The sequence below is a fragment of the Mesoplodon densirostris genome, chromosome 3, assembly GCF_025265405.1.
Source record: "Mesoplodon densirostris isolate mMesDen1 chromosome 3, mMesDen1 primary haplotype, whole genome shotgun sequence".
Taxonomy (NCBI): domain Eukaryota; kingdom Metazoa; phylum Chordata; class Mammalia; order Artiodactyla; family Ziphiidae; genus Mesoplodon; species Mesoplodon densirostris.
Genome location: NC_082663.1, coordinates 56,952,414 through 56,979,869, shown reverse-complemented (window position 1 = coordinate 56,979,869; position 27,456 = coordinate 56,952,414). Strand labels below are relative to the sequence as shown.

The following is a 27,456-nucleotide window of genomic DNA, read 5'->3' as shown; positions in this document are numbered from 1 at the left end:
TTTTACATATTTTACATGTACAGAATATTTACAAATTTCTTTTAAAGCATTTAATTAATGTTTACTATTTTGTCTTTTTCACTATCTCCTTCAGTAGTAGAATATGTCCAGTGTTCTCTGTAACTAAAAAATTAGCTTCTTGGGTAATCCTCCTGGGGGGAAAAATGAGGTTGTTTACATTTAATCTTATAGCAATTTTAACCAGTCACTGCATTCCAACTACCTCTATTTTTACTTGCTTTGATTTTCCAATAGCACTAGTTAAACATTAAGCATACAATGTACCAGTAGGAATTTATGAAAAGAGTAGGATGCACATGGATAGTACTTGTAACTCTGAGGTACACTCAAAAGTGCCCATGTCCTTTTAAAAAGCATGATGTAAGTATTCTCAATGGAAGTAAACATAGCTAAAACACCACAGTCAACTTTATCCAATTTAAATTTATACAAGTAAACAGCTCACAGTCTGCATTTCTTAGCTGCCTTTCAGTCACTAGCTATATATTAGCTATCTGGAGTTTTCTGAATTCATTTCATTTCTTGTGAAAATGAGAGTTTTACCTTGTTCCAAGGCCTCTGTTCTCTTCCGTTTTGTTGCCATGGCTGGATTGGACTGCTCCTTTAAAGCGTCCACTGGACAGTTTGGTCTTGGCAGCTGACATCCAGGTGTTGGCCCTGGCCGATTACTGAAATACTTAGTTTTCAATGCCTTTCAGAAGAAAAGATACCAGAGAAAGTAAGGTTTTAAGTGAATATCTGAACTGTGTTTGAGAAAAGCTAACCTCCAAAATTGTAAGGAGCATTAAAAATACTATGTGATTACACCCCCTCCCCAAGCAAATTTAATTTCAAGTATTTCGACATGCAGATTACTACAAATAAACATCTAGCAGCCTAAGATTGATTGATAATTCCATTACTATAAGAAAAAGACACTACCTTCAAATTTTTCCACAATTAAATAGCCTATACTAAGTACAAAATATCTGTAGTAAGATATTGTATAATTCATCTCTCTACACATTATAGGCTCTGTAGTTCAAAACACAGAGAGAGACTTGCTTAAAAAGAACTTCCAAGTTTATTTGTCACATCTATATGTATTCAAATTCCAAATCACATAAATTCTTAAAAATAAAGCTCTTAAAAAGATGTGATAGGTTGGAAACAATGGATTAAAATCCAACAATCCACTACAAATTAATAGAAATTTTACTTGGAAGGATTTGCCCAAGGTTACTTCTATTTACTACCAGTCCAATGTTTTATAATATGATATTTTTACTTAGTTCCAAAATTCCAATAAAAACAGTTTTATTCTAGATGACAAAGTTGTCAAGTTCCTACTTTATCTGCATCATAGTACTGTTCAATAGCCACAATAATTTAAGGTATTTCCTTTTGGATAATTCTCTTATGAACAAAAAGAAGCCATATAAATTTGTCAAGCATACCTCCCCCTACTTGCCAACGTAATATTATATGCAGTAATAATTTAGAGATTTCTTACTTCAGAAGAGTTGAATTTATAAAAGATTACTTCCAAATCATAGCAGTTCCATAAGTAAATTAAACTAATTTTGAGCTACACAGAGATTTAAGAAGAGTATCTCATTCCAACTTTTAGATATCTACAAGCCAAAACCCATTTAAAAAATTCATTCTATCAAAATACAACCCAAATAAGTCATCACAACTAGTATTTTTCTATATATTTTGAGTTTTACTATTAATGAAAACAACTTTCTAGATAATCTGACCTGGTCTCAAGTTTCTTATGATGGAGATAATATGCATATATGCATGAGTGAAAAGGTAAAAATGAGTTACTTGTTTGAAATTAGAAGAGTAATTCCAATGGTAAAATATCTAGTACATATGTATTAATGTGGCATGTAGTGCTACAAAGAAAAGGCCTGTACAAGTAAGTGCATTAAACAATGATTTGGTAGTCCGTAATAAACTTAAGTGAAAATAAAATCCACTTTGTATCCCTCATATATTGTACATTAACATGTTTTGTGAGATATGAAGATTTGTGACATTTCAATTGGTCTCTTCCTTTATGAAGGCAAATCATTGTTACCGTGTGTTGCATTTTCGCATTGCCTATCCCTGCCCCAGTTTTGTGTGCTTGTTTTTAAAACAAAGAAAAAAAACCTTTTCAAATCTATAGGTCTTATATTTTTGTATTGGATGACATTTCTCTCTTCTTTTATAAGAGCAGGTATTCTTGATCTTCCACATTTTTCTTGAGTTTGATTCTTATTTCCTTTAAATAACTCAGTTTCAGTGTTTTTCTGTTTAGAATACCTTTCAATCTCTTGTAAGTATACAGTTGTATCAGACTATACCATTTTCTCCCTATTATCACTTTCTGACTGTGACAATGACCAGAATGCATATTTGAACTGCATTTTATGGGGAAAAAACAAAACACTTTTGGCACTGATTTTAGCACAAAATTTTAGTTAATACATAAGAGTTTAATTGAAATATACCAGTGCCTTAACAAATACAAAAACCTTTTTTTTCCCTCTCTAGTGAACTATTTGAAAGCAAACTAATTATGAAATAGAAATGTATTTATATGTTTTTAAGCAAGAATAAACTCTCCTGTACTTGTGTGCATCATATAATTTAATACCAGTCTGAACAGTGCTTGTAGCTTAGGGAAAAAATAAAATTTGTTACTCCTTAAAACAAAACAGAAACACATCTTTTCAGTATTTAAAGAATGTTAGAAAATCTTAAGAAATTCTAAAGATATGCTAAAATACCTGTGTGGCTGTAATTCGAGTACACGGATTAAATAAGAATAAGCCTTGTATAAGATCTAGCAAGTCATCTCCTGCTGCAATGAAGATATGCTGTAACGGGATTCCAGGGAAACTCTTAAATGTCACGAAATCTGGAAGACTACACATGTCCTGTAAAAATATTTTTATAATTCAAACTTAAGTAAAGGACTGAAAGGCATGTACATCTCAAATGAATAAATGGAACTGTCATACGGATGATATGATGATCTATGTAGAAAACCTCAAGAAATCTATTAAAAAACTCCTACAACTAGTGAGCAGACAAGGTTACAGGAAGGTAAACATAAAAAAATCAACAGTAGTTCTTCATACTAGCAAAGAACATGTGGACACTGAAATGAAAAACAATGCCATTTAGAATCACTCAAAAAGAATGACGGAATGCTCTGGTGAAAATCTAACAAAACGTGTAGGACTCATATACTGAAAGCTATACAACACTGATGAAATAAATCAAAGCTCTAAATACATGGTGAGACCTATCACGTTCGTGTATTGGAAGATTCAACACCATAAGGATGTCTATTCTCCTCAAACTGGTATACAGGTTTAATGCAATTCTTACCAAAATTCTGGCAAAATTATTACAGATATAGACAGGTTATTCTAAAATTTATATGGAAAGGAAAAAGAACTAAAATAGCTAAAAACAACTTTGAAAAAGAAGTGGGAGGAATCAGTCTACCTGATATCAAGACTTAATATATAGCTACTTAATTAAGACTGCGGTATTGGCAGAGGGAAAGGTATCATAAACAGCACCGTCCCCTCCAAAGACATTTTTTTTTTTCGGTATGCGGGACCCCCACCGCTGTGGCCCCTCTCGTGGCGGAGCACAGGCTCCAGATGCGCAGGCTCAGCGGCCGTGGCTCACGGGCCCAGCCGCTCTGTGGCATGTGGGATCTTCCTGGACCGGGGCACGAACCCGTGTCCCCTGCATCAGCAGGCGGACTCTCAACCACTGTGCCACCAGGGAAGCCCCTTCAATTATAATTTAAGAATTAACAAATGGGGACTTCCCTGGTGGCGCAGTGGTTAAGAATCCACCTGCCAACGCAGGGGACATGGATTCAATCCCTGGTCCAGGAAGATCTCACATACCGTGGAGCAACTAAGCCTGCGAGCCACAACTACTGAGCCCGCATGCCTAGAGCCCCTGCTCCACAAGAGAAGCCACCGCATTGAGAAGCACGCGCACAGCAATGAAGAGTAGCCCCCACTCGCCACAACTAGAGAAAGCCCACGCACAGCAATGAAGACCCAATGCAGCCATACATACATACATACATACATACATAAATAAGAAAGAAAAAAGAATGAACAAGTGAGAATTTCACTGAACTGTAATATATAAAATTTAGCAATTTATATTGTTTTAAGTTTTATCACAGATTTAGTATTTCTTTTTTATAGACATGTAATGGTTTAAAAATAAATAACAGAGAGTTCCCTGGTGGCCTAGTGGTTAGGATTCTGGGCTTTTACTGGCCCAGATTCAATCCCTGGTTGGGGAGTTGAGATCCCACAAGCCATGCAGCGTGGCTAACAACAACAAAAAAATTATAATACTAAAAAATCTTGATTGTGTTAGTGAAAATTCAATAAATACACCCAAATCCATCAAGATATTGATAAACTAACATGGAACATCCATAAAATTAAATATTATATGGCTTAAAAAGAAAGAGGTCAGTAATATTAAGAGCAAGTTGGTTGCAAAAAAATTTTGTATGGTGTGATCCCTATTTTGCTAAAGAACAAAAGAAAAAGCAACTCTATATGTCTATATGTGCGTATGTGTTTGTGTGTGCATCCTCATAGCAAGGCTTTACAACAAAATAAGAGTGATTAACCCTGGAATGGGAATTACTGGGATGGGGGAGGGCTGTAAGTATATAGAAGGCTGGATGGTATATCATAATTTTTTTTTTTTTTTTTTTTTTTTTTGCGGTACGCGGGCCTCTCACTGTTGTGGCCTCTCCCGTTGCGGAGCACAGGCTCCGGACGCGCAGGCTCAGCGGCCATGGCTCACGGGCCCAGCCGCTCCGCGGCATGTGGGATCTTCCCAGACCGGGGCACGAACCTGCGTCCCCTGCATCGGCAGGCGGACTCTCAACCACTGCGCCACCAGGGAAGCCCGGTATATCATAATTTTAACTTCTACTTTGTATAACTTTTGCAATGAGTATATATTACTAATAAATTAAGACAATTAGTACATTTCTTTAAGTAATATTCACGTTATACACTATACAGATTTCTAACTAAATTTCAAAGAACATGTATGAAGGCTTACAGGCCACTGTTCTTCAGTTGGTGTGCCCAAAGTTTCAAATATTCTTGTTAGTTGATCAAGGTCTGAATCTCCTGGCAAAAAAGGAACCTGAAAGAAAGTGAGAGGCAGCCACTTCAAGAAGGTTTTTGATAGCTGTTACACAAATAATACTATAAATTTAATTTAATAAGAAACACTAAACTATAACAAAAATTTAGTCTGAGGCATACTGGATACGGCATTAGATCCTGCCATTGCCATCCAAGTAAAGACTACCACACTGTCCGTTTTATTCACGCCTCTCATCTTTAATAAACACTTACCACGTAAGAGGCACTGTGCTAAGCCCTAGGCATTTAAACAAGGGAACAAGACAGTCCCTGCTCTCCCCTGGGGTGGACATGGCGAACAACGATGATACCATTGAAGCGGCATTTACAAGATGATGTGTTCAGTGAGAGCACAGGATAGGATCCTAGCCCATACGGAACAGCACCAACCCACTCTGGACAGGTGAGGGAGGGCTTCCTACAGGAAGTGGCCATGAAAGTTGACAGATAAAGATGAGAGCTGCCGGAAGAAAAGTCTAAGATGGAAGAAGAAAACTATCCTAGCAAAAGGGCAGGTGCAAAGGCTGGGAGGCAAGAGAACACATCTCTATTCCAATATTATTTAAACAATCTCTTGGCAAATTCTTTCTTTGAAGAGGTATACTGGCCAACTTTAAGAGGATAAATAATTATAAGTTAAGTGTCAGTAATCTGATAAGAAATGATCAAAATCTTTGCTACACAAAAGACATTATTTTCCAATTCATTCTCAGACATGTAAGTATCCAGGAAAGAAAAAAAAAGTTTTCTCTACTCTGTGAGTAAGAGGCCTTTGGCACTGTTAAGGGCAATGAAAAAGTTTACAGAATTACTGGGAAGACGTGAAATTAAGTACCAAGTCTCCAACATTTTTATTACTGTGGACTTCTACCAGCAACAAAACATAACAAAAACACCTCTGCCAGTTATCAATATATTCCAAATTCACCCTGTTTGACTCTCCATAAAAATGGATCTGGGCCTTTTAAATATTTTTCCTTTGCCAAATGAAGCTTTGTCAGTAGAGAATGCTGGAGAGACATCACAGGAAGAAAAGTTTTGCTTCCTGGTTCCAGTCGGCTTGCCTGGCAGGCTCCTGAACCACTCTCAGCTTCTAGAATTGGTACCAGGTTCCTGCAGTGTGGCCAGTTTCTCCAGTGTTCAGCTCCAACAGTGCACAGAGGCCAGCAGCTTCCCTCTAGAATGCCCTGCAGATGGTTTTGTAGCAGTGCCTCTAGAGGACAGATTTCCAGCAAGTTGAGCACAGCTCTATAGCAGCTTCTCTGCCGACCAGTGAGCCGCACTGTGCCCTCTTCAAGAGGTCTAGATCTCAGCCCTGGGTGTCCTCTCCTTGGGTGCTCTGTCCTTAGCCCTAGGGTTACCCCTAGGTATAAGGGTGACTGCTCCTTATATCTGCTATTCCTATAATCTTTAGAGTTCTCTTTACTTTTTGTTAGTCAATCCCTCATTACTACAACCTCTTGTCATAGTTAATTCTTTAAACTTCCCTTTTCAAATTAATGTGTGGTTTCTATATTCTGATTGGACCCAGACTTAACATAACCCCTATTTAAATTATGTATTTATAATAGCGTGCTATCGTGTATATTAAATGTGAATAAAACAGAAACTAGAAGGGATATTAAATAACATTTCATAAATCTTTTTTTAAAATATTTATTTATTTTTGGCCGTCGGGTCTTAGTTGCGGCACGTGGGCTCTGTAGTTGCGGCATGCGGGCTTAGTTGCCCCGCAGCATGTGGGATCTTAGTTCCTCTGACCAGGGATTGAACCCATGTCCCCTGCACTGGAAAGTGGATTCTTAACCACTGGACCACCAGGGAAGTCCCCATAAATCTTTTTAGACATGCTCACATTTTCTTCTTATACCTCAAAGGATTTTCTGCTACTTTGCAAACCACCAACGTAAATCGTACTATGAGATCTGAAGACAGGGACACTCATCATCATAGCCTTAGTTTTGTGAGCAAGCTTGCAATTTAACCAGATTTTAAGGATGGCTGTTTTTGTCTGATGTAAGAAATTTAAATTAAAATGAGCTGCCTGGGGGCTTCCCTAGTGGCACAGTGGTTGAGAGTCCGCCTGTCGATGCAGGGGACAAGAGCTCGTGCCCCGGTCCGGGAAGATCCCACATGCCGCGGAGCAGCTGGGACCGTGAGCCATGGCCGCTGAGCCTGCGCGTCCGGAGCCTGTGCTCCGCAACGGGAGAGGCCACAACAGTGAGAGGCCTGCGTACCGCAAAAAAATAAAAAATAATAAAATGAGCTGCCTAATGTGTGGACTTTGGATCCCTCACAATGTGTTCTGTTGTCTTCCAATGTTGCTTTTGAGAAGTCTGATTCCATCTTTTCCCTAATCCTTTATTTTGGTTTCTGTGTAAGCTCTTCATGTTTTTTCTCTCTGTGGAAATAAAGGCTTTTTCTTAAGAATCCCCTGGTGTTCTGAAACTTCACAATGTGTCTGGGCATGGGTCTTCTTTCATTCATTGTGCTGAATCTTTATGGCACTTGCAACCTACTCACATCCATCAATGCTGGGCTATTTTCTTATGAATTTCCTACCCTCGATTTTCTTTCTTCTCCTTTGCTATATTCTAAGATCACTCCTGGATCAATCTCCTAATTTTCTTATCTTTTCTCTACTGTAGTCCATCTCTTTTATCTTTTGGTTCTATTTAAGGAAAGAGTTCTTTAGCTTGCTTTTCTACTATTCTTGTTTGCTTTTAGTTATCCTTTTTGAAAAATTTCAAGTATACTTTATTCTTTGATTGTTCCTTTAGTAAAAGAGCATCATGTTCTTGTTTTATGTATGCAGTATATTCTCTCAGTTCTCTGAAGATCTGGTGCGGGTGGGGAGGCGAGGATGAATTTTCTTCTGCTACCTGATGGTTTCTATTTTTTCCAAAGTTTGTTTCAGTCTGTCATTCATGTTGGACGCTTTCATCAAATATCTGATAATCCTTGCCAATTATCCGGTGATCCTTACATGTTGGAAGCAGTCATTAAATACCTGAAAATCCTTGAGAACTATCTGGTGATCACTGGCTAACCATTCATATTTAAAGGTAAGGTACTAAAAAAGCTGATTCAAAGCATTCTATCTATGAAAAGAGCTTGTTAAGTCATGGCCTTTATCTAGAAAGATTGGACAGGTAGCTTTAATGCCAGTTACCTATGGGTCTATTCTCTGGGACCGTTCAGTTCTTCCAGTGAAGGATCCTCTAATCTTTTACCTGAGTTAAAATGAGCTTTACACTGGCTGCCAGGGTTCTGGGAGCTGAACAGGGAAATAAGTTGGAGGTTTTACTGTTTAGTGTGCAGACTTTCATGTAATCTCTGTGTTTTCACCCTGGCATCTCACCCCCATCCTTCACTGTGTCTAAGGATGCCCATGTCTAGAGATTCCTGCTTCAGTTTCTTTGGAGAATAAACCTTTCCCTGGTGGAGGAATAAGTCAGGGGCAAGTATAGCTGGGGGAAGGAAAGTAACCTGGTTGTGTCGGGGACCTTGTTATTAAGTGCTCAATATACAGGTTTTTCAACCAACCCTTCTGTTTTTAGTCCTGCACCTCATTATTGCCATCAATGATCATCGGTACCTCTCATTGCTAAGCAACTCCAGGATTCTGTGTGCCAAACAAAATTTGCCTTCAGTTGGTATCCGCTTCTGAAGACTTTTAGCCTTCTTCATTTCTGGCTTCATATCCTCTGGCATAGTGTTATAGGCACCTCCTAATTTCAAACATTTATGTTTGTTTCTTTTTAGAGATAATCTCTGAGGGGGGGAGATTTTCGCCTTGCCATCTTAAAAATCCTTAAGATATAATTATCACTTGATTTTAAAATGTCTTCATTGTATTAAGCATCAATGCAACGTTGACTAAAAAAATCCACTGTCTGAGACTTCCCTGGTGGTCCAGTGGTAAACAATCTGCCTTACAATGCAGGGGAAGCCGGTTCGATGCCTGGTCAGGGAACTAAGATCCCACATGCTGCAGGGAACCTAAGCCCGCGTGCCGCAACTACTGAGCTTGCATGCCTCAAGTAGAGAGCCCGCATGCAGCAAACTACAGAGTCCATGCACTCTGGAACCCATGTGCCACAACTACAGAGCCCACATGCACTGGAGCCTGTGTGTTACAACTAGAGAAGAGAAAACCCTCATGCCACAACTAGAGAGAAGCCTGCGTGCCACAATGTGAGATCCCACACGCCTCAACGAAGATCCTGCATGCCGCAACTAAGACCCAACACAGCCAAAAATAAATTAAATAAATAAATAAATCTTAAAAAAAAAGATTTGGCCTCCCAAGTCCTAGTCGGTATTTTTATATTTATTTATTTGTTTGTTTGTTTATTTATTTTTGACTGCATTGGGTCTTCATTGCTGCGCACAGGCCTTCTCTAGTTGTGGTGAGCAGGGGATACTTTTCCTTGCGGTGCGCAGGCCTCTCATTGAGGCGGCTTCTCTTGTTGTGGAGCATGGGCTCTAGGCGCGTGGGCTCAGTGGTTGTGGCTCGCGAGCTCTAGAGCACAGGCTCAGTAGTTGTGGTGCACTGGCTTAGCTGTTCTGCAGCACATAGGATCTTCCCGGACCAGGGCTCGAACCCGTGTCCCCTGCATTGGCAGGCGGGTTCTCAACCACTGCGCCACCAAGGAAGCCCTTTATTGTTCTTTTATCCTGTTCTATAACAGCTTCTTAGAGGACACCAGAATTTAACCAATACAATTGTGACTAAGCATATGAATGAAAACTTTTCAGTTTTAGGAGAAAAGAGTCCAATTAATCCTAAAAGGAAGAAAAGTACTGAGTTCAACAGTACAGGAACCCAAGAGGGACTTCCCTCTGGTTCTTTTCAGTATGACTCCACTCATGACTTCTCTTTTAAAATTGTGTTGAGATTCATCTTTTTAAGAACAATGACACTGTAGAAATTTATTTTTTCTTTCTCATGTCTTTACAGAGGCAGGGATCACAAACCAAATATCAGAAAATCAGCAAGCTTTTTTATGCAATAGGCATGAACAATAACGTTCTTGAACATCTGATATCCGATAGCCTCTAACACCCATGTGCATCCAGAAGCCTATGCAAAAACTGATGGAAGCTCTGTTCTGAGCTGATACAGCCAAACTGAAGTATTGGAATGTCAGAGGGCTGAAGATCAACCACAGGCCAAGCCATTAGCTCTGGATCCTCACCATTTGGATGAAGTAAGAGTATGGCAGGCAGCTGCTGGTTGATCAAATCTTTGTATCACCACATCATCTCTAGGGAATGCTCTAATGCAGGCCAGTAGGATGCCCAGTGACCTTCCTATAAAGCATAAAATGTCTCCCCCAAACTACTTCTTATTTACAAACTAAAATGGTTATCTTTGAAACTATCTAGACCAGATAGTGGCATCTGCTCAGTAGGTAATATCCAAGTTTAGATTTTCTATTAATCACTAGGTCTCATAACATGATTAAGAAAAAAGAACATAAACAGATCATAAATTAAAAAGTAGATTTGTATTATTTAGTGATATAATACTCCACTAGTATAAATATTTCTCAATTCCTTTTCAGGTCAGAATGCAGACCAATTTGCTTCTAAAATGTTTTAAACTATATAGACTACTTTGGTTGGACATAGGCTTACTTATTATTGCTCCTGTTTTCTAGTTATTAAACCTTCTATAAAATTTATATAGAAAAAAACAACACTTTAAAGAAGTTAAACGCTTATATTAGCAAATCTTCCGAATTACCCTGGCTTTCAACTATTATCTATTTGGACTGCAGAATCTCACCACAGATTTAGAACTGTGTGGACAGCATTTCCATGGATATTTTCAAATGAGTACAGAGACAGTTTAAAATATGAAACATTTTTCTTTAATTGTGCTGGAAAAAAATATGGCAAAATGGGGCTTCCCTGGTGGCGCAAGTGGTTGAGAGTCCGCCTGCCGATGCAGGGGACACAGGTTTGTGCCCCGGTCCAGGAAGATCCCACATGCCGCGGAGCGGCTGGGCCCGTGAGCCATGGCCGCTGAGCCTGCGCGTCCGGAGCCTGTGCTCCGCAACGGGAGAGGCCACAGCAGTGAGAGGCCCACGTTCCGAAGGAAAAAAAAAAAAAAAGGCAAAATGGTACAATTCTTCACCAAATAGGGCTGCCTGTCAACTCCTTCATAACCTTAATTCCAACAACGATGCCAATGGTTAGCAAGACTCCAACTATGACTTCAACCAGGTCCACAATTTCTAAGCCATCTATTCTCAACTGCTCTCTCTCTCTCCTTACTTTCTAAATGGAATGATCAGTCATAACACTAGGGGCTATGGAATTCTGTTTCTGTCTTGGTCTTGAGTGAACTGGGCTTTTGAGAGTTAACAGATTCTCAAACGTACCCTTCCAGTAAACTCTGCTTTTGTGAGTAGCAGAGTTGTCACACCAGGTGATTCAGAGGACCCATTACTAGCACAGGGATTACTTATATCATCTTCAAGCCTAAATGTGAGGGTTCCTTCTACAAGCATTCAGAAGGGTGAGCATCTCAAAATGATGCATAGAACTCACACTAAACTAAAAAAGACATTTAAGAAGGTATCTTCTCTCTGGCGTACAGAAGCTATTTTCTGTGTTCAAGGAAATAAATAGCTGTATTTTTGTGTTTTGGGTTCACATTTCATTAAATACACATGGCTTGAGGAGAGGGGGAGTAGAGGCCGGAATCTGGAAAGTAAGAAGGAAAAAAACTCAGCCTCAGTGTGATTTCCCAATATTCCTCTGCCTTCCTTGTTGAGAAGGGCTAAACTAAACGTCATGGCTAAAGAAAACTTACCAAGTTGGCATCTTTCTCTACAGTGAGGGAAGGGAGAGGATGTTTCATTGTAAGATGGTCTCAGTCTGAGAAATGCTATAGGACCACCACGTCTGCTCTGCTTGAACAGAACTAAAACGCTCCTCTCACACAATATTTAAAGTTATGCAGAGTTGCATCTGCAGTGGTTGGTATTACGTATCTCTTAAAGTGTACTTTTAAATAGCCCAAACAAAAAAGTACCAGAAGTACAGAAGTTTATCCTAACACTTTTAGTTACTGTAGAGACAGTACCATATTACAACCCAATGAGTTTTATTATAGTTACATTTCAGAACACAGAATGATCTATAATAAAACCTTTATTGTCCTAAGTGGGACATCTCATCTTGCATTAGCATTAATAAAAAGGTTGTACTTGGCAGAGGTTTTTTTTTTTATTAACCTGTTTGTTGGCTTTTTGTTTTAAGGATGGTACTCCTCTCTGCGAATTACCTCTGGGAAGATAATTATTACACAAAATTATAAAAATAAATTCCTATAACAATACTGAAGTGTGTACATCAATTCCAGACTTACCCTTAGGAGCAACTCTGCTAATATACAGCCAACAGCCCACATGTCCACACCTACACCATACATTCTAGCTCCAAATAGTAGCTCAGGGGCCCGATACCACCTGAAGAACAAAAAGAAATACTGTCATTTTAGGATGGAATTAAAGTATTTCTTAGAGAAAACTCCTCAGCAAAACATCATCTACTGATGAAATGCACTTTTATGGATATATTAACTCAAGAAAAATTGGCTATAAAACCAACAAGTTCCATATTGCTGCCAGGAAATTACATACACCCTTAGTCCATTCACTCCCCCACTTTGAGATGAGTAACACCTTCTTTCTCCAGGAACCCTCAACACCATCCTTCCTCTCAGCTGATGACCTTATTTCCTACTTCACTGAAATAATGCAAGTAATGAAAAAAAATTTCTACAGACTCACCTTCAGTCGTTTGTATTCTCACAATCCGCCTTCCCATCCATAACTACTGATGAACTATCCGTGATTGTTTTTAAAGTCAATCCCTCAACTTGGGCACTGACACCCCACTCTCCTGCCTATTTTCAAGGATATTGCTCCTGCAATTCTCTCCTTTCTCCTACATCAACTTTTTGTTCTTACTAGATTTTTAACATCAATGTCAAACATACCATTATTTTTTCTAGCCTTAAAAAATAAACTAAAATATAAAGAAACAAAAAACAAAAACTTCTTTGGACCCTACTTCCCCTAACAGTTACCCCTCATCCTCTGGTTGTCTGTTCTTAGTGTCTCCACTTCCTCTTCTCTCATCCTCTTAAACCTGTTTCAATCGGGCTTTCATCCCACCACTCCACCAAAACGGCTCGTTGAGGTTATCTAAATTGTTAATTCTCAGTCATCACGTTAATTTGACCTATTAGTAGCATTTGATTTGCAAGAAGAGAAAGTATGAGAAACGGGTAGATGAAAAGCAGTGGCACACAATACTCATGTATGTGGGTCCCTGTTTTCCTGAGTCTCCAGTGTTCCTGAATGATGGGCTTAATCTTTCCAGAAATTACACGAACAACTACTTATATCCCTTACTTTTTACTCAGGGCTCAGGTGATTGACACTCAGTGAGATCTGGAGGAAGGTGACAAAGTAATTTCAAAGGATAGAGAATCTGATGATCTTCTCAGATCCTTAAAAGAGTCAGAGAAATTAACAAATGTCATCCTGACAAGATAAAATCTACCATCCCTATCTATTTAATGTGATTTTTAGTTTTTATACATAAAAAGTATAAACAGAAAATGGAAGCAACTAATAATATGCAAAACCCAAATATAAATGCACTGCTTTGTTTAGAGAATTTTCATTCACACTGAATGATATAAAATGTGGAACCGGGCTTCCCTGGTGGCACAGTGGTTGAGAGTCTGCCTGCCGATGCAGGGGACACAGGTTCGTGCCCCGGTCCGGGAAGATCCCACATGCCGTGGAGCTGCTGGGCCTGTGAGCCATGGCCGCTGGGCCTGTGCGTCCGGAGCCTGTGCTCCGCAACTGGAGAGGCCACAACAGTGAGAGGCCCATACCGCAAAAAAAATAAAAATAAAAAATGTGGAACCAAGACTGACCAATAAAATAAACACAGGCCCCCCAAATCATGTGTTTATGTACAAGAATAGGCACTACAGTTCCAGCCTACCTAACTGTATAAGAAGTATAAATTAGTCCCCCAAATAACTTGGTAAATCTGAGGACTGAGTTAAATTCAACTGTTTGAAAGAAGGGCTATATATTTTTTTCACTGTGGTAAGATATACACAATATAAAAAAGGGCTATATATATATATATATATATATTTTTTTTTTTTTTTTTGCAGTATGCAGGCCTCTCACTGTTGTGGCCTCTCCCGTGGCGGAGCACAGGCTCCGGACGACACGTAGGCTCAGCGGCCATGGCTCACTGGCCCAGCCGCTCTGCAGCATGTGGGATCTTCCTGGACCAGGGCACGAACCCATGTCCCCTGCATCCGCAGGCAGACTCTCAACCACTGCGCCACCAGGGAAGCCCTATATTTTTAATAAAATACCAATAGTAATCCCTGAACTCTGCCAAAATTTCAGAGAAGACAAATGATGCTCATCTGTGTAATCACAATCATTTGTGTATATCCTACACAATATAAGGTTTCAGTTAGTTAAGGAATCCTTACCTGGTTACAACCTGATGTGTATAAGCTCTATTGGGGCTCCCAAATGATTTGGCCAGGCCAAAATCTGCCAGTTTTAGAACTCCATTTTCATCTAGCAACAAGTTGTTTGGTTTTAGGTCCTATATAACGGAGGTTTTAAACAAACAAGTAAGCAGGGTGGAGAAGAATATCACAATGATACATTTAGTTGGCTTAAATTTAAACTTAGCATGAATGGGGTAACATCCCAAATCTAAACAACCACCAATATTATTTTTATTGACATAAAATCCTACAAAGCAAAATAAGATTGGCCATATTACTTAGTGAGACATTGGGTCAAGGTACTTAATTTCACTGAACTTCAATTTACCTACTTCACAGGTTTGCTGTGAGGATTAAATTTAATATTTCCTGTAAAAACCCTAGTGTAGTGACTGGCTCATAGTAAGCACTCAATAAATAGCTGCTGCTATTTAATTTAGTAACAATATATATGGGGAATTCCCTGGCGGTTCAGAGGTTAGGGACTCTGCACTCTCACTGCTGACAGACAGAGTTCAGTCCCTGGTAGGAGAACTAAGATCCCACAAGCCACGAGGCCAAAAACAAAACAAAAACAAACAAACAAAAAAAGCCCACTATATATGAACTTCAGTATATAAAAATATTAGGAATTTATAAGGATGAGGAATACAGTCTTCACAATCTATGCTAAAAATATATTAGCAATAACCTAAAAGGGATTCCAAGTGTAAGTATGAGAATTATTAACTATAACTTATTTATTTTTAGCTATTTCATCTACATAGGGTGCCTAAGAACATCTACCTATCTAAATTATCAGCCTTGTTCTAGTAGCTGAATGCTCCTAACAATGACTCAGCCATTTCAGAAATTTTATTTCATTATTTCCTAGAATTTTAGAGCTACCAGAAATATTTTTCCAAAGGTATTTTTGCACTGCATAATTTAATCCAGACTCCCACTGTTTTTGGTTTTGTTTATTTTTTTCCCATTACAACAGTACAGCACAAAGAACACTGGACTTCAAGCCAAAATGTCTAGGTTCTAATACTATTGTCAGTTTTCAGCTGCTGACCTTGAAAAACAATACGTTAACTTTGGTCAGCAACTTAGCTCTTCAACTATGAAAAGCATGAAGGAGGAGGTCTCTTCCATTTCTAACTTTCACATAGTAATTCAGAGTCCTCACAGCACCACGTAGTGGAACTGAAGGGAGCATACAGAGGAAGACGGTTGGATAAAATGGCCCAGCTCTATTTTGTAACAATTTACATACTCAGACCTTTTGTGTAATAAATTGGCTACATAAAGTCTGACTACAACGTGAAGAAGCAATAATACTTGGTTAAAAACCTTACCCTATGTAGAATCCAATGTTGATGTAAATATTCTAATCCTTGAAGAGTCATCAACATGTAGGCTTTGATGTGTGATGGTGTCAGCACAAGACTGTTATCCTTTATTATAACCTGTAAAGCAGGCATACAATATACAGGTAAGCTTTATTATTCCAAATGGACTCTACTATATAAAATCATTTACAGACATAAAATGGATTTATTCATAGAGGAGAATCGCAAGAGAGATTGCCTAACTCTCCTTAGGAAGTACTGTCAGAACCTCCAATTATATGGTTAGGGAAAGTATCCTTGGTTTGGAAAGAAAGCAGTGCTTTATGTCCTACTGCTTTGTTTTTAGGCATCCATGTAGCAAACATCTGTTGTTTTCACTTGCCCCCAGATACATAGCCCCTTCAGACAACAGCATTCAACACTCCATCTGTTCCCAGCTTAGTCCACGTGGTTAAAACAGGACTGTGCACTACCTATAGCCTTCAGAGGTAGACACATGATCCAGGCATGGTCAGTCACCACACTGCAGCCTGCTTTCCAGACTAGCTCAGGGATGGATATGTGAGCCAAGCCAAGGCAAATACTGGTGCTAGAATCAAAGGGAACAAAGCACTTTCTTTCCTCAGGGATTATTAAACTCTAAGGACAGAAGCCTGCAAGTGCCTGAGCCACTATACTGAGAAATTCTACCCATGAACAAGGCAACAGAGAAGAAAACACTGAGTTAAAGTGAAAGACTGTGTTACGTTAGCATTATTTGTGAACTATGCCTCAAGTCAGTCAGTTTATTCCTAGACTTTTCGTTATATGATCCAAAAATTCACATTTTCTTTTTTTTAAATAGGTAAAATATACCCTTTTAATCTCACAGTTCTATGAATTTTAACAAACACATCCAGTTGTGTAACCACTACCATAATCAAGACATAGTTTCATAACCCCCTAAACTCTCCCCAGGCCACTCTCTACTCAATCCTCCCCTCGATTCCCAACCCAGGCAACCACTGATCTGATTTCTGTTCCTTTAATTTTGCCTTTTCCAAAAAATCATACATGGAATCATATAATATCAATAGTTTTTTTTGTTTTTTGTTTTGTTTTGTTTTTTTTTGCGGTACGCGGGCCTCTCACTGTTGTGGCCTCTCCCATTGCGGAGCACAGGCTCCGGACGCGCAGGCTCAGCGGCCATGGCTCACGGGCCTAGCCGCTCCGCGGCATGTGGGATCTTCCTGGACCGGGGCACAAAGCTGTGTCCCCTGCATTGGCAAGCGGACTCTCAACCACTGCGCCATCAGGGAAGCCCAATATCAATAGCTTTTTGAGCCTGGCTTCTTTCATTTAGTTTAATGTATTTGAGATTCACCTATACTGTTGCATATGTTAGTAGTTTGTTTCTTTTTATTCTCAAATAGTATTCCACTTTATGATTACACATTCACTTAATGAAAGCTATTTGGGTTGTTTCCAGTTTGGGTAGTGACAAATAAAGCTAAACATCTGTGTAGTCATGTTTTTGTTTCTCTTGGATAAATAAATACGTAGAGGTGGTATTTACTAGATTGTACCTTAAGTGTATATTTAATTGTATAAGAAACTGCCTAACTGTTTTCCAAAGTAGCTGCATCACTTTGCATTCTCATCAGCAGTGTATGAGAATTCCACTTGTTCCACATCCTTGGAATGTCCATTATTGAGATTCAATTAATATTAATGAAAAGTATAAAATCTTATTTTTCTCAAAAAGAAACCTGGCTTTCAAAAGGATATTCTGTGATAATATCACAAAGAAGTTCCAAATCCTCCGAAGCCAAACACTCATTTTTCTAAAAAGTAATGTCAATAAGGTATTGGGAACTTGGTAGATACAATGCTATTGAAATCCAACTCTTGTATTTAACCCTGGGAATATGGCTAAATGATTCAGAAGATCTTTGACTTGAGAACACGACTAGATTTCAACAAAATTAAGCATTTTTTTGACTGCCAGTATCTTCAAAGGTAGAAAATAAACATTTAGATTCTCTTTTGATAAACAGAGAAAAAAAATTCCTCCAGGAATTTTAATCTTACCTCTAGGTCAGTTTCCATAAAATCAAAGACAAGGCTAATATTAGATTTATGTCCAAAAGCATCAAGGAGCTGCAAAGCAAAATGAAAAAAAAAATCAACATGTGATTCTCTGTTAAACACTTGACAGTATTATACCAACTGAAGTAATCTTTAAAAACTTAAACAAGCATTTGGATTGTTGACAATTCTCTGTAAAGTTTAAATAATTTTATCAAATTTAATATTTATCCTTTTTTTGGGCTAGGAATTAGTACTTTGAAGCACAAGATACTAAACTTTACTATTTAAAAAAATCACTAAATACTTAACCTCTCCCTCCAAATTTTGGAGTTATAATAAAGATATGAATTAATGAAAACCTCATTTAAGTCTCCAATTTAGAAAAATTCCCAAACTTGGTACTTAAGAATATCCTACAAATAGCATCAGCAGCTATCATTCATTGAATGAGTGTGTTCTCTATGCCAGGCACTATCCCAGGTACTTTACGTGTATTCAGTGAGCTAGTCTCATAACAACGCTATGAGGTAGGGATTATGGCACAGAGTTCAAGGGAACTTGCTAAAAGGTCTTACACATGCTAGAGCTCTCTAGGCTTCAAAATGATCTCTGACAAAATCAGCCTGTATGCCAATATTTAATTTATTTCATCAGTTGTATAGTTTTTAAGACACTGCCTACAAGAACAATTAGGATAGAAAATAAATTTCAGCCTTTTTGCAAGGCTCGTCTAGAACAACTTATCTTGCTGAGCCTTCAATCAACATCTACCACATTCAGGAAAGGCAGGGTCCCAAATCCCAGAAACAACTTAGATCATACTCACACCAATTATATTTGGATGACTTAGCTCCTGTAATAATTTTATCTCTCTTAAAGCTGTTCTATTTATACCTACATAAAAAGGCAAAGAAAAAAGTGAAAAATAATTCTGAAATCTCAAACCTTCTTGTAAACGTATTTTTTGGGAAAGGTTAGTCTGACGAAATAGCGATGACTATTCCTCAGGAAAAAAAATAACAATTTTTATGACATACCTGTTTCCATTTTATATTGCTTTATTTTTAAAATAGCTTAGCACAGACTACGATAAATGGTGAAACAAGTATTCACTTTATCTGTGAGATATCAGATCTGAAGACTGCTGGAACAACATGTACACAAGTGTGTAGCATATAGGTGAGAAGTTAATGGCTCCCTTCTCTTGCCTTATGAATATCAGTGGCAGATTCTTTAAGCTAACAGTAAACTAGTGATTAGATACAATCTTGCCCCATGTGAAGGATGGAACTCAACATTTAAAATAAAATCTGGTACTAGTTATTACAGAGATGATGGATCCTTTATATAGGAACTATTTCTTGATGACTAAATAGGACTTAGCACTCTAGCAAATAAGGCTTTGGAAGAAGGGGTAAAAAAATCTTTCCCCCCCATACATTTATTCTATAGTAAGCTTTGTATACTTCCATGAATCCTGAATTTTCAAAGTAATCAGAAGCTCAGAAGAAGAAACAATGGCTTGTAACAACACCTAAAGCAGTAATGAAGACATCAAGACAAGTCACTAATAACCTTGCTGTCTTCCATCTACTTAGGTGACTTGAATATTCTTCTGAACACCCAAATGGTGAAAATCACAAATATCCTATCTCTATCCTGAGTCTAACTTTACTCTTCTGGGACCCTGCAATAACTCTATCCAGAACCATTGTTAACTTTAATTAATACTTTGTTCTCTTCCTCACTGAGAATAAGAACCTTTCCTGTTCTGTCAGATTACATGAAATAAGTTATTTACCATCTTTAGCTTCTGATCTATGTCCAAGTTTGATCTGGCAGAGGAAAAAACAAACACATTAGAAATATGTTAAATTATTTAGACCAATGCATATATATAAACACTTCAAGGACTTTGCTGGTGGCGCAGTGCTTAAGAATCCACCTGCCAATGCAGGGGACACGGGTTTGAGCCCTGTTTCAGGAAGATCCCACATGCCGTGGAGCAACTAAGCCCGTGTGTCACAACTATTGAGCCTGCGCTCTAGAGCCTGCGAGCCACAACTACTGAGCCCGAGTGCCACAACTACTGAAGCCTGCACACCTAGAGCCCATGCTCCGTGACAAGAGAAGCCACTGGAATGAGAAGCCCACGTACCACAACAAAGAGTAGCCCCCGCTTGCCACAACTAGAGAAAGCCCACGCGCAGCAACGAAGACCCAAAGCAGCCAAAAAGAAACTAATTAAAATTTTTAAAAATTCTTAAAAAAAAAACTTATAGCAAAAATACGTAGCAACTCATATGTAGCTAGTATTAGTAGGCAAGAAGGGAGTAGGAATCATGAATCAGAAAGGCAAAATTAACAATATAAGAAAGGATCAAGTACATATCATTCCTTTCCCCTTAAGTTTTGAATTACACATCTTTGTTAGATTAAATGAGGAACAAATAATTAAATGTATAGAGGCTAATAAACAAAACGAGCACTTCAAGTTAGACTACTTGGAAGGAAATGCGTAACACATAAAATAAGATGCTTAATGTGTCCAATAATATGCTCCCAGGGACCACATTTTCCAAAAAGATAAATTACAAATTGCGATGGATACAGAAAATGGTTAAACTGTTGTTACTGTGAAAAAGCACATCAAACTGCATTAATAGGTTCAGTCTTACACAAAACCAAGTACCAGGTTAAAGAACAAGAGCTAACTACTTTATACAATGACAATGTAACCAAGAATACAAAAAAAAAAAATCCTACTCCAGAAAATCAACTATTCTACTTTTAAAAATATCCCCCACCTATATACTACAAACAGAACTTTTAATTTAAAGGTAGGCTATTTATTATAGCACCAAAAAATATAAGGCACTTAGGAATAAAGCCAACAAGAGATGTATGAAGCTTCCCATGAATACTATAAAGCACTCTTAAAATATGCTTAAGAAATGAGATCAAAATAAACATAGATAGCATGTTCATGGATAGGAAGACTCAATATCATAAATACGTCAAATATGTCAATTCTCTTTAATGGAACTAAATGTAAAGTACAACAGCATTTTTCAAGGACATTGACAAATGGATTCTAAACTTTATATGGAAAAGTAAGGAGCTAAGAACAGATAATTTAAAACATTATTACATTTTCTAAATATAATAAAAAATAGACTAGTTTCATGAAGCCATCTACTTCATCACCCAGATTCAATAATTACCAATATTTTGCCATACTTACTTCATTCATTCATCCTCCCCTTTTTGTTGGCTACAATATACACTTTTTCAAGTCCCAGACTTCATGTTATTTCATCCCTATATACTTTAAGTAGGCACCTCTAAAATGTGGACATTTTCTTACATAACTAGAATGCCATTCTCATACCTAACAAAATTAATAATAATGCCAGAGTAGCATATAATAACTAGTTCATATCCAAATTCTCCTGATCTGTTTCAAATTTCTCAACTGACCCATAGAGTAAGCCAAGATAATTTTGAAGAAAAATAGTTATGTGGCACTTACCAGACTTCAAGACTTTATAAGGCAATAGTAATTATAGACTTATTGTATTGGAGCAGGGATGGGGGAAAAAAAAAGTCAACCAGTAAAAAAGAATAGTGTGCCCAGAAACAGATCCAAGCAGAAACTGGAACTTGGCATTACAACTCACCAGGAAAAGGACATACTATCAATAGTGTTGAGAGAGCTGGGGAAAAAGTACTGGATCCCCATACTACACAACAAAGAAAATTTAATTCCAAATGGAATGAAGACCTAAATGTGAAAAGCAATACTTTAAAATTTTTAGACGAAAATATAATAGAATTCTTTATAACCTGGAGGTAGGGAAGCACGCAAAAAAGGGAACCAATAAAGGAAAAAAATGGACAAATTTAACCAGATTAAAATTTGAAATATCTGTGTCTCAAAACATACCATAAACCAACTAAAAGCCCAGCCAAAGACTGGGAGATGATGATGGAAAAAACTTTTACATACTGAAGTATGGAGAAGTCATTCTGGCTTATACATGATTTAACAAACTTTTTGCTAACTAGAACAGCCTGTTTTGTGGTCTATCAAACACACATTGTACATCTGCTTTTAACCATTGAAAAAAAAAGGGTGCATTGTCCTGAAGTAAAGAATGTCCATTTTGAAGATAGGGATAAATGCCTCCCTTCCAGGGACTTCAGGAGTAGTACTCCTTTGATGATAAGGCTCCCTTCCCTGGAGCCAAGGCCATGCTGACTCACTGTGTACTCCGTGATCTGTCTTCGGTTGATCCGTCTTTTTTTTTTTTTTTTCCGGAAACTTTGAAGGAATGTACCCCTGTCATACTTGATGTTTTCTGTGTTTTCTGTTCTGACAAGATATAAATTATGCTGAAAGCCATACTTCTTCAGAACAGTTCCTCAGAGCTATCTGACAGAGTGTCTTCTGGGCTATAATCCTCAGTTTGGCTTGAATAATACTCTTCTATTCTTATTACAGATCAGTTATTGATTGTTTACAGCAACGAGGGTATCTCCAGTGTAAATTTCTGATAAAGGATCGGTATCCAGAATATGTAAGAAATTCCCCACCAAATCAACAGGAAAGAAGAAAATGTAAGCAACCTAACAGAAAAAGTCTAAAAAGCCAATAAATCTAGGAAAAGATGATCAACCTCACTGGTAATCAGAGAAATATTAATTGAAAAAACAACCATATACCGTTTTCGATCCATCTAATTGACAACTGTTGTAAAGTCTGACAATACAAAGATGGTGAGAATGTGGTGGGAGGTTAAACTGATCCCACCATTTTAGAGAGCAATTTGACAATATATGGTGACACTGCTGTGTATTCTCTATACAGCAACAATTCATAATTGGTTTCAACTAAAGATACATTCTCTAGAGAAACTCACATATGTCTAAGAATGTCTGTAGAAGGACTGTATAAAAGTAAAATGTTTAAAAAAAAACAGCTTTTATGTTTATCAACAAGAGTTTGGATAGACCAATTTTAGTGTAGCCACATAACAGAATCTAATCATTGATGAGCATGAATAAACCAGATCTACATGTATCCATCTGGAAGATTTCAGAAATAATACTGATTCAGAAAAACAAGTTGCAGAAGAATATTGCGTGCGCGCATGCCTGTGTGTGTGTGTAGGGAGAGAAAGAGTTTAGAAGTATGCAATACTATAAATTGTTGAGATACATAAAACAAATACTGAAAAATGAGAAAGGCTCCAAAAGGCTACCATAGGGAACTGGTTAAATAAATTGGTAAACATAAATTCAATACAATTGTTTAAAAAGGATAAGGTAGATTAATGATGTCTTAAAAGTCCAAAATACAATAGGCAAAAGAATACAGAATACATAGCTTATTATCCCCTTTTTTGGTAAAATTAAACATGTCAGTAAATGAGTGGGAGTAGAAATTGAGTGTTGGGAGAGGAAGGTGCACAAGCACCAAATCTCCAATGTTTACAGTAGGAAGTATAGAAAATGTCTAAAACTAGGGAAAGAGACCACTCAAGAAATAATGATAAGCATACTATCTAAAGAAATGGATGTAAATAGCAGAGAAAACAGTTTTGGAGTTGAAAGTGATTGCTCCAAGGAGTGAAAACCAGGGGTAGAGGAGACAGGCATGCTTGGCCTAGTAATTGACTTTTTAAAAAAATATATTTTGAGGGCTTCCCTGGTGGCGCAATGGTTAAGAGTTCGCCTGCTGATGCAGGGGACACGGGTTTGTGCCCTGGTCCGGGAAGATCCCACATGCTGCAGAGCAGCTGGGCCCGTGAGCCATGGCCGCTGAGCCTGCGCGTCCGGAGCCTGTGCTCCACAACGGGAGAGGCCACAACAGTGAGAGGCCCACGTACCGCAAAAAAAAAAAAATATATATATATATATATATTTTGAGAAATACCTGGTTTGGTAGAAGGAGAAATATTTCTGCTCCTTTTGTTTCTGAGGTACAGTTTATGTATACTATTATATAAGTTTCAGGTGTATAACAAAGTGATTCACAACTTTTAAAGGTTATATATTCATTTATATAAAGGTTATATTCCATAAAACCACAAAGATGTACTATTTGAAATAAAAATTAAATGTAAAAGAATATTCCATTATGAGTCACTTTCAAGGGGTACAAGTCTATCACTGAGAAATAGGATGAATTCTAAATCCTAGTTTATGATAAAAGTAAGCAAACAAGAAAACCCACTAGGATTTACAGAAAACCACAGAATTCAGTGAGATCATACCAATTTGAAGAGACTATATCAGTCAAGTCAATACATTTTTTTTTTTTTTGCGGTACGCGGGCCTCTCACTGTTGTGGCCTCTCCCGTTGCGGAGCACAGGCTCCGGACGCGCAGGCTCAGCGGCCATGGCTCACAGGCCCAGCCGCTCCGCGGCATGTGGGATCCTCCCAGACCGGGGCACGAACCCGTGCAGGCGGACTCTCAACCACTGCGCCACCAGGGAAGCCCCTAGTCAATACATTTTTAATGAGTGCCTGCAAATGTACCAGACACAGTCCTAAATATAATTCAAGTGGTAGTAAATAGAAGATAAACTCATAGGTAAAAGACTTTAGATTTTGATAAACGCTATGAAATAATAATAGAGAAATATGCAAAGAACACCAGGTAAGAAGGGAGGCACACCTGTTTTAGCTAGAATGACCAGCAAAGGCGTGTATGTACAGGAGATATTTGACTGAGATCTAAATGATAAGGAATCAGTCATGATTCCTGATTACATGATTACTCAAGTTTTAGAGTAAAAATATACTAACCAGAAGGCAGAGCAAATGCAATGATACCGGGACTGGGATGAATTCAATGTATTCAAGGGACAGAAAGGTCAGTATTGCTAGAATAAAGTGAACCACGGGTAGAATCAGAAAAATAACTTTAGAAAGAATTAACAGAGTTAAGGGTTTCACAAGGGAGTAGCTATGGCATTGGTTTATAGAACAATATAAACTGGAAAAGGAGATGAGACATGTCAGAAAAAGTAAAAAAGATAACAATGGCAGGAATAATTGTGGAATGGAAGAGTGGGAAGCAGGTGTTAAGAGTATGAGAGGGATATGCGTCAAAGGAATTAAGGATTTTCAAGGAGAAAGATTCAAAGCAGCAACAGGAATAATAAGGAAGGTGGTCACCTAAGCCACCAACAGGCCTGAGGTGTGAAGAAACCAGCTTCTCTTGAGAAGGTTATTGATTTCCGTAGTATGGGAAAAGGCAATCAACCTGGGAGCAGGACACCTGGATCTAAATCCTGGCTCTAGCAATTACCATCTGTGTAATCTTGATGAGTCACCTAATCTCTCTTAGCTTCAGCCACCTCAAGTGTAAAATAGAGATACTTTACCTATTTCATGGGCTCTTATGAGGATTAAATGAAAAAACGAGGGTGAAAGTGCTTGGTATATAGAAAGTTAACTAAATGTGACCCAAGTTTCTTGAATGAACGCGAGTAAAAAAGCTACTGAAACCATTAAAAAAAAAACCCGCACCAAAGCAGTCATTAATGCTGGCGAAAGCCTTTCATGGTACACCTGTACTCAGGAAATACAGATATACAAAGTGGATGCAGGTGAGGCAGAAATAGGGATCTGGAAAGGTTAGGTGTTCTGAGGACCCAAGAGACGAGCAGTATTTGTCCCCTTTGCCAACGTCTGCGTTTGTAGAACAAACGTAACACACAGCTTCCTCTTCATTTCAATTTCAATGAATACAACAAAACACAAGTTCAACCCGAGTTCCACGTTGGAACACAAGACACTAAGAAATTCTATTTTCTTTGAAAATGACCTAAGTAACTCCTCACTAGCAGAGAACGGTCAAGAGAAGTAAAACGGCCAGACACCAGCTCCCATATACACACATCTTCAAGGAGACTCAAGGAAAAACAAACTGCAACTCACTTTCTTAATGGCGACAATTTGGTTGGTGTTCTTGTCTCTGGCCTTGTAAACCGTGGCAAACTAGAGAGAAAAAGAGGAATAAAGTTAAGTTGGTGAGAGTTTTTTTGGTTTATGTTTGCCTTTTTACTTTATTAGATTCGGGGAAGCAAGGAACCCAGGATTATTGGGGAAAAATCGCGGCGGCTTGAAACATGGTGGGGCCGTCCACGTCTCGTTCCAGTCTATTCTTCGGAGAAGGCCGCTCAAGGTCTCATGCCCAGGGTGGACAGAGGGGCCGCAGGAGGGGTCTGGGCAGCCGCCCGCAAGCAGAACGAGTAGCGTGTCCCGTCCGCTGGCTTCCACGAGAAAACCCGCGATGGTGTGAGGCGGCCCGGCGTTCCCCGCTCAGGGCCCTCCGAGCCCCGCCCGAGAATCTCACCTGTCCCTCCCCGAGGAAGTCCAGTTTTTCATAACGCTTTGCTCGCGACTTCACGTCCACAGCCATCTGCCGCGCGGAGCTCGACTCCAGCTGAAAGGGGTGAGCTCCCAAGACAGCAAGAATTTAAAGCACCTTAAAGCCTCCCACAGCCACTTCCGCCCACTGAGCGCTGATGCTTCATTAGCTCCGCCCCCACTTCCGGGGTGGGCGGGGATGCTATTAAGTAGGTCCGGCCAGAGCCCGCCCTAAGTGAGCAGCAAGAGGCAGGGCTGGAGGGCTCTTCTGCGCCGCACCCCGCCCTACCATGTGACCGCAGATTATACCGGAAGCGGGTGCTCTTGGTGGTGGCTAACTGTGTCACCCTGTTACCGTTTTAACTTAGATACTTTCTTCACTACCGAAGACGGATCAGCGCTCTGATACGATGCTTTGTGTTCAGGATTTAATAGGTGTGTATGAGTGCGGAAGGCTCGGCCTTGGGTCTGATCTCGCTCTCTGGTTTTTGCTCAAGGGTGTCCTGTCACCATGGTTACTGTGGACGCCTAAGCCGACAATTTCAGGTTACTTAAGCGAGTGCCCAGTTCTTAAGGGCTGATCAAGAGGCATTCTTAGTCCTTTATGAAGAAGCACGTCTAGGCAAAGAAGTTCCAAGTCAACTGAACAATTTTGTGCTGTGGAACAGACTTCTGGCCATCAGTTTTCTACCCTGTAAAGTGGAACTTGTAGACTACGTCATAGGTGGTTGCGAGGATTAAATGAAACTTGCGCAAAGTTTAGACATAGTGCTCAACGGTTAGCTGTGATCAGTACCCAACTTTGATTCTCATAAGTTTTCATACAAATCAACAAACAATTCATTTATTCAACGAATATATATTGAATGCTTACTATATGCCAGG

General features: G+C 38.7%; 1 protein-coding gene across 2 annotated transcripts; it reads right to left on the bottom strand.

Moving 5' to 3' along the window:
* On the bottom strand, positions 1-26,723 carry CDK7 (cyclin dependent kinase 7). 2 transcript variants are annotated; one of them, XM_060091728.1, is made up of 12 exons: positions 26,558-26,723; positions 26,140-26,199; positions 19,990-20,023; positions 19,015-19,082; positions 18,189-18,257; positions 16,125-16,235; positions 14,761-14,879; positions 12,595-12,694; positions 5,122-5,208; positions 2,784-2,933; positions 565-712; positions 1-152 (listed from the first exon to the last, which is right to left on the bottom strand). In XM_060091728.1, the coding sequence occupies exons 1-12, from the start codon at positions 26,621-26,623 to the stop codon at positions 124-126; spliced, it is 1,041 nt and encodes a 346-aa protein (XP_059947711.1). In that variant the 5' UTR covers positions 26,624-26,723; the 3' UTR covers positions 1-123. The 2 variants fall into 2 exon arrangements, with proteins under 2 accessions (XP_059947711.1, XP_059947712.1); XM_060091729.1 differs by lacking the exon at positions 19,015-19,082 and having other exon boundaries at positions 26,558-26,687.
* Positions 26,724-27,456: the final 733 nt, after the last annotated feature.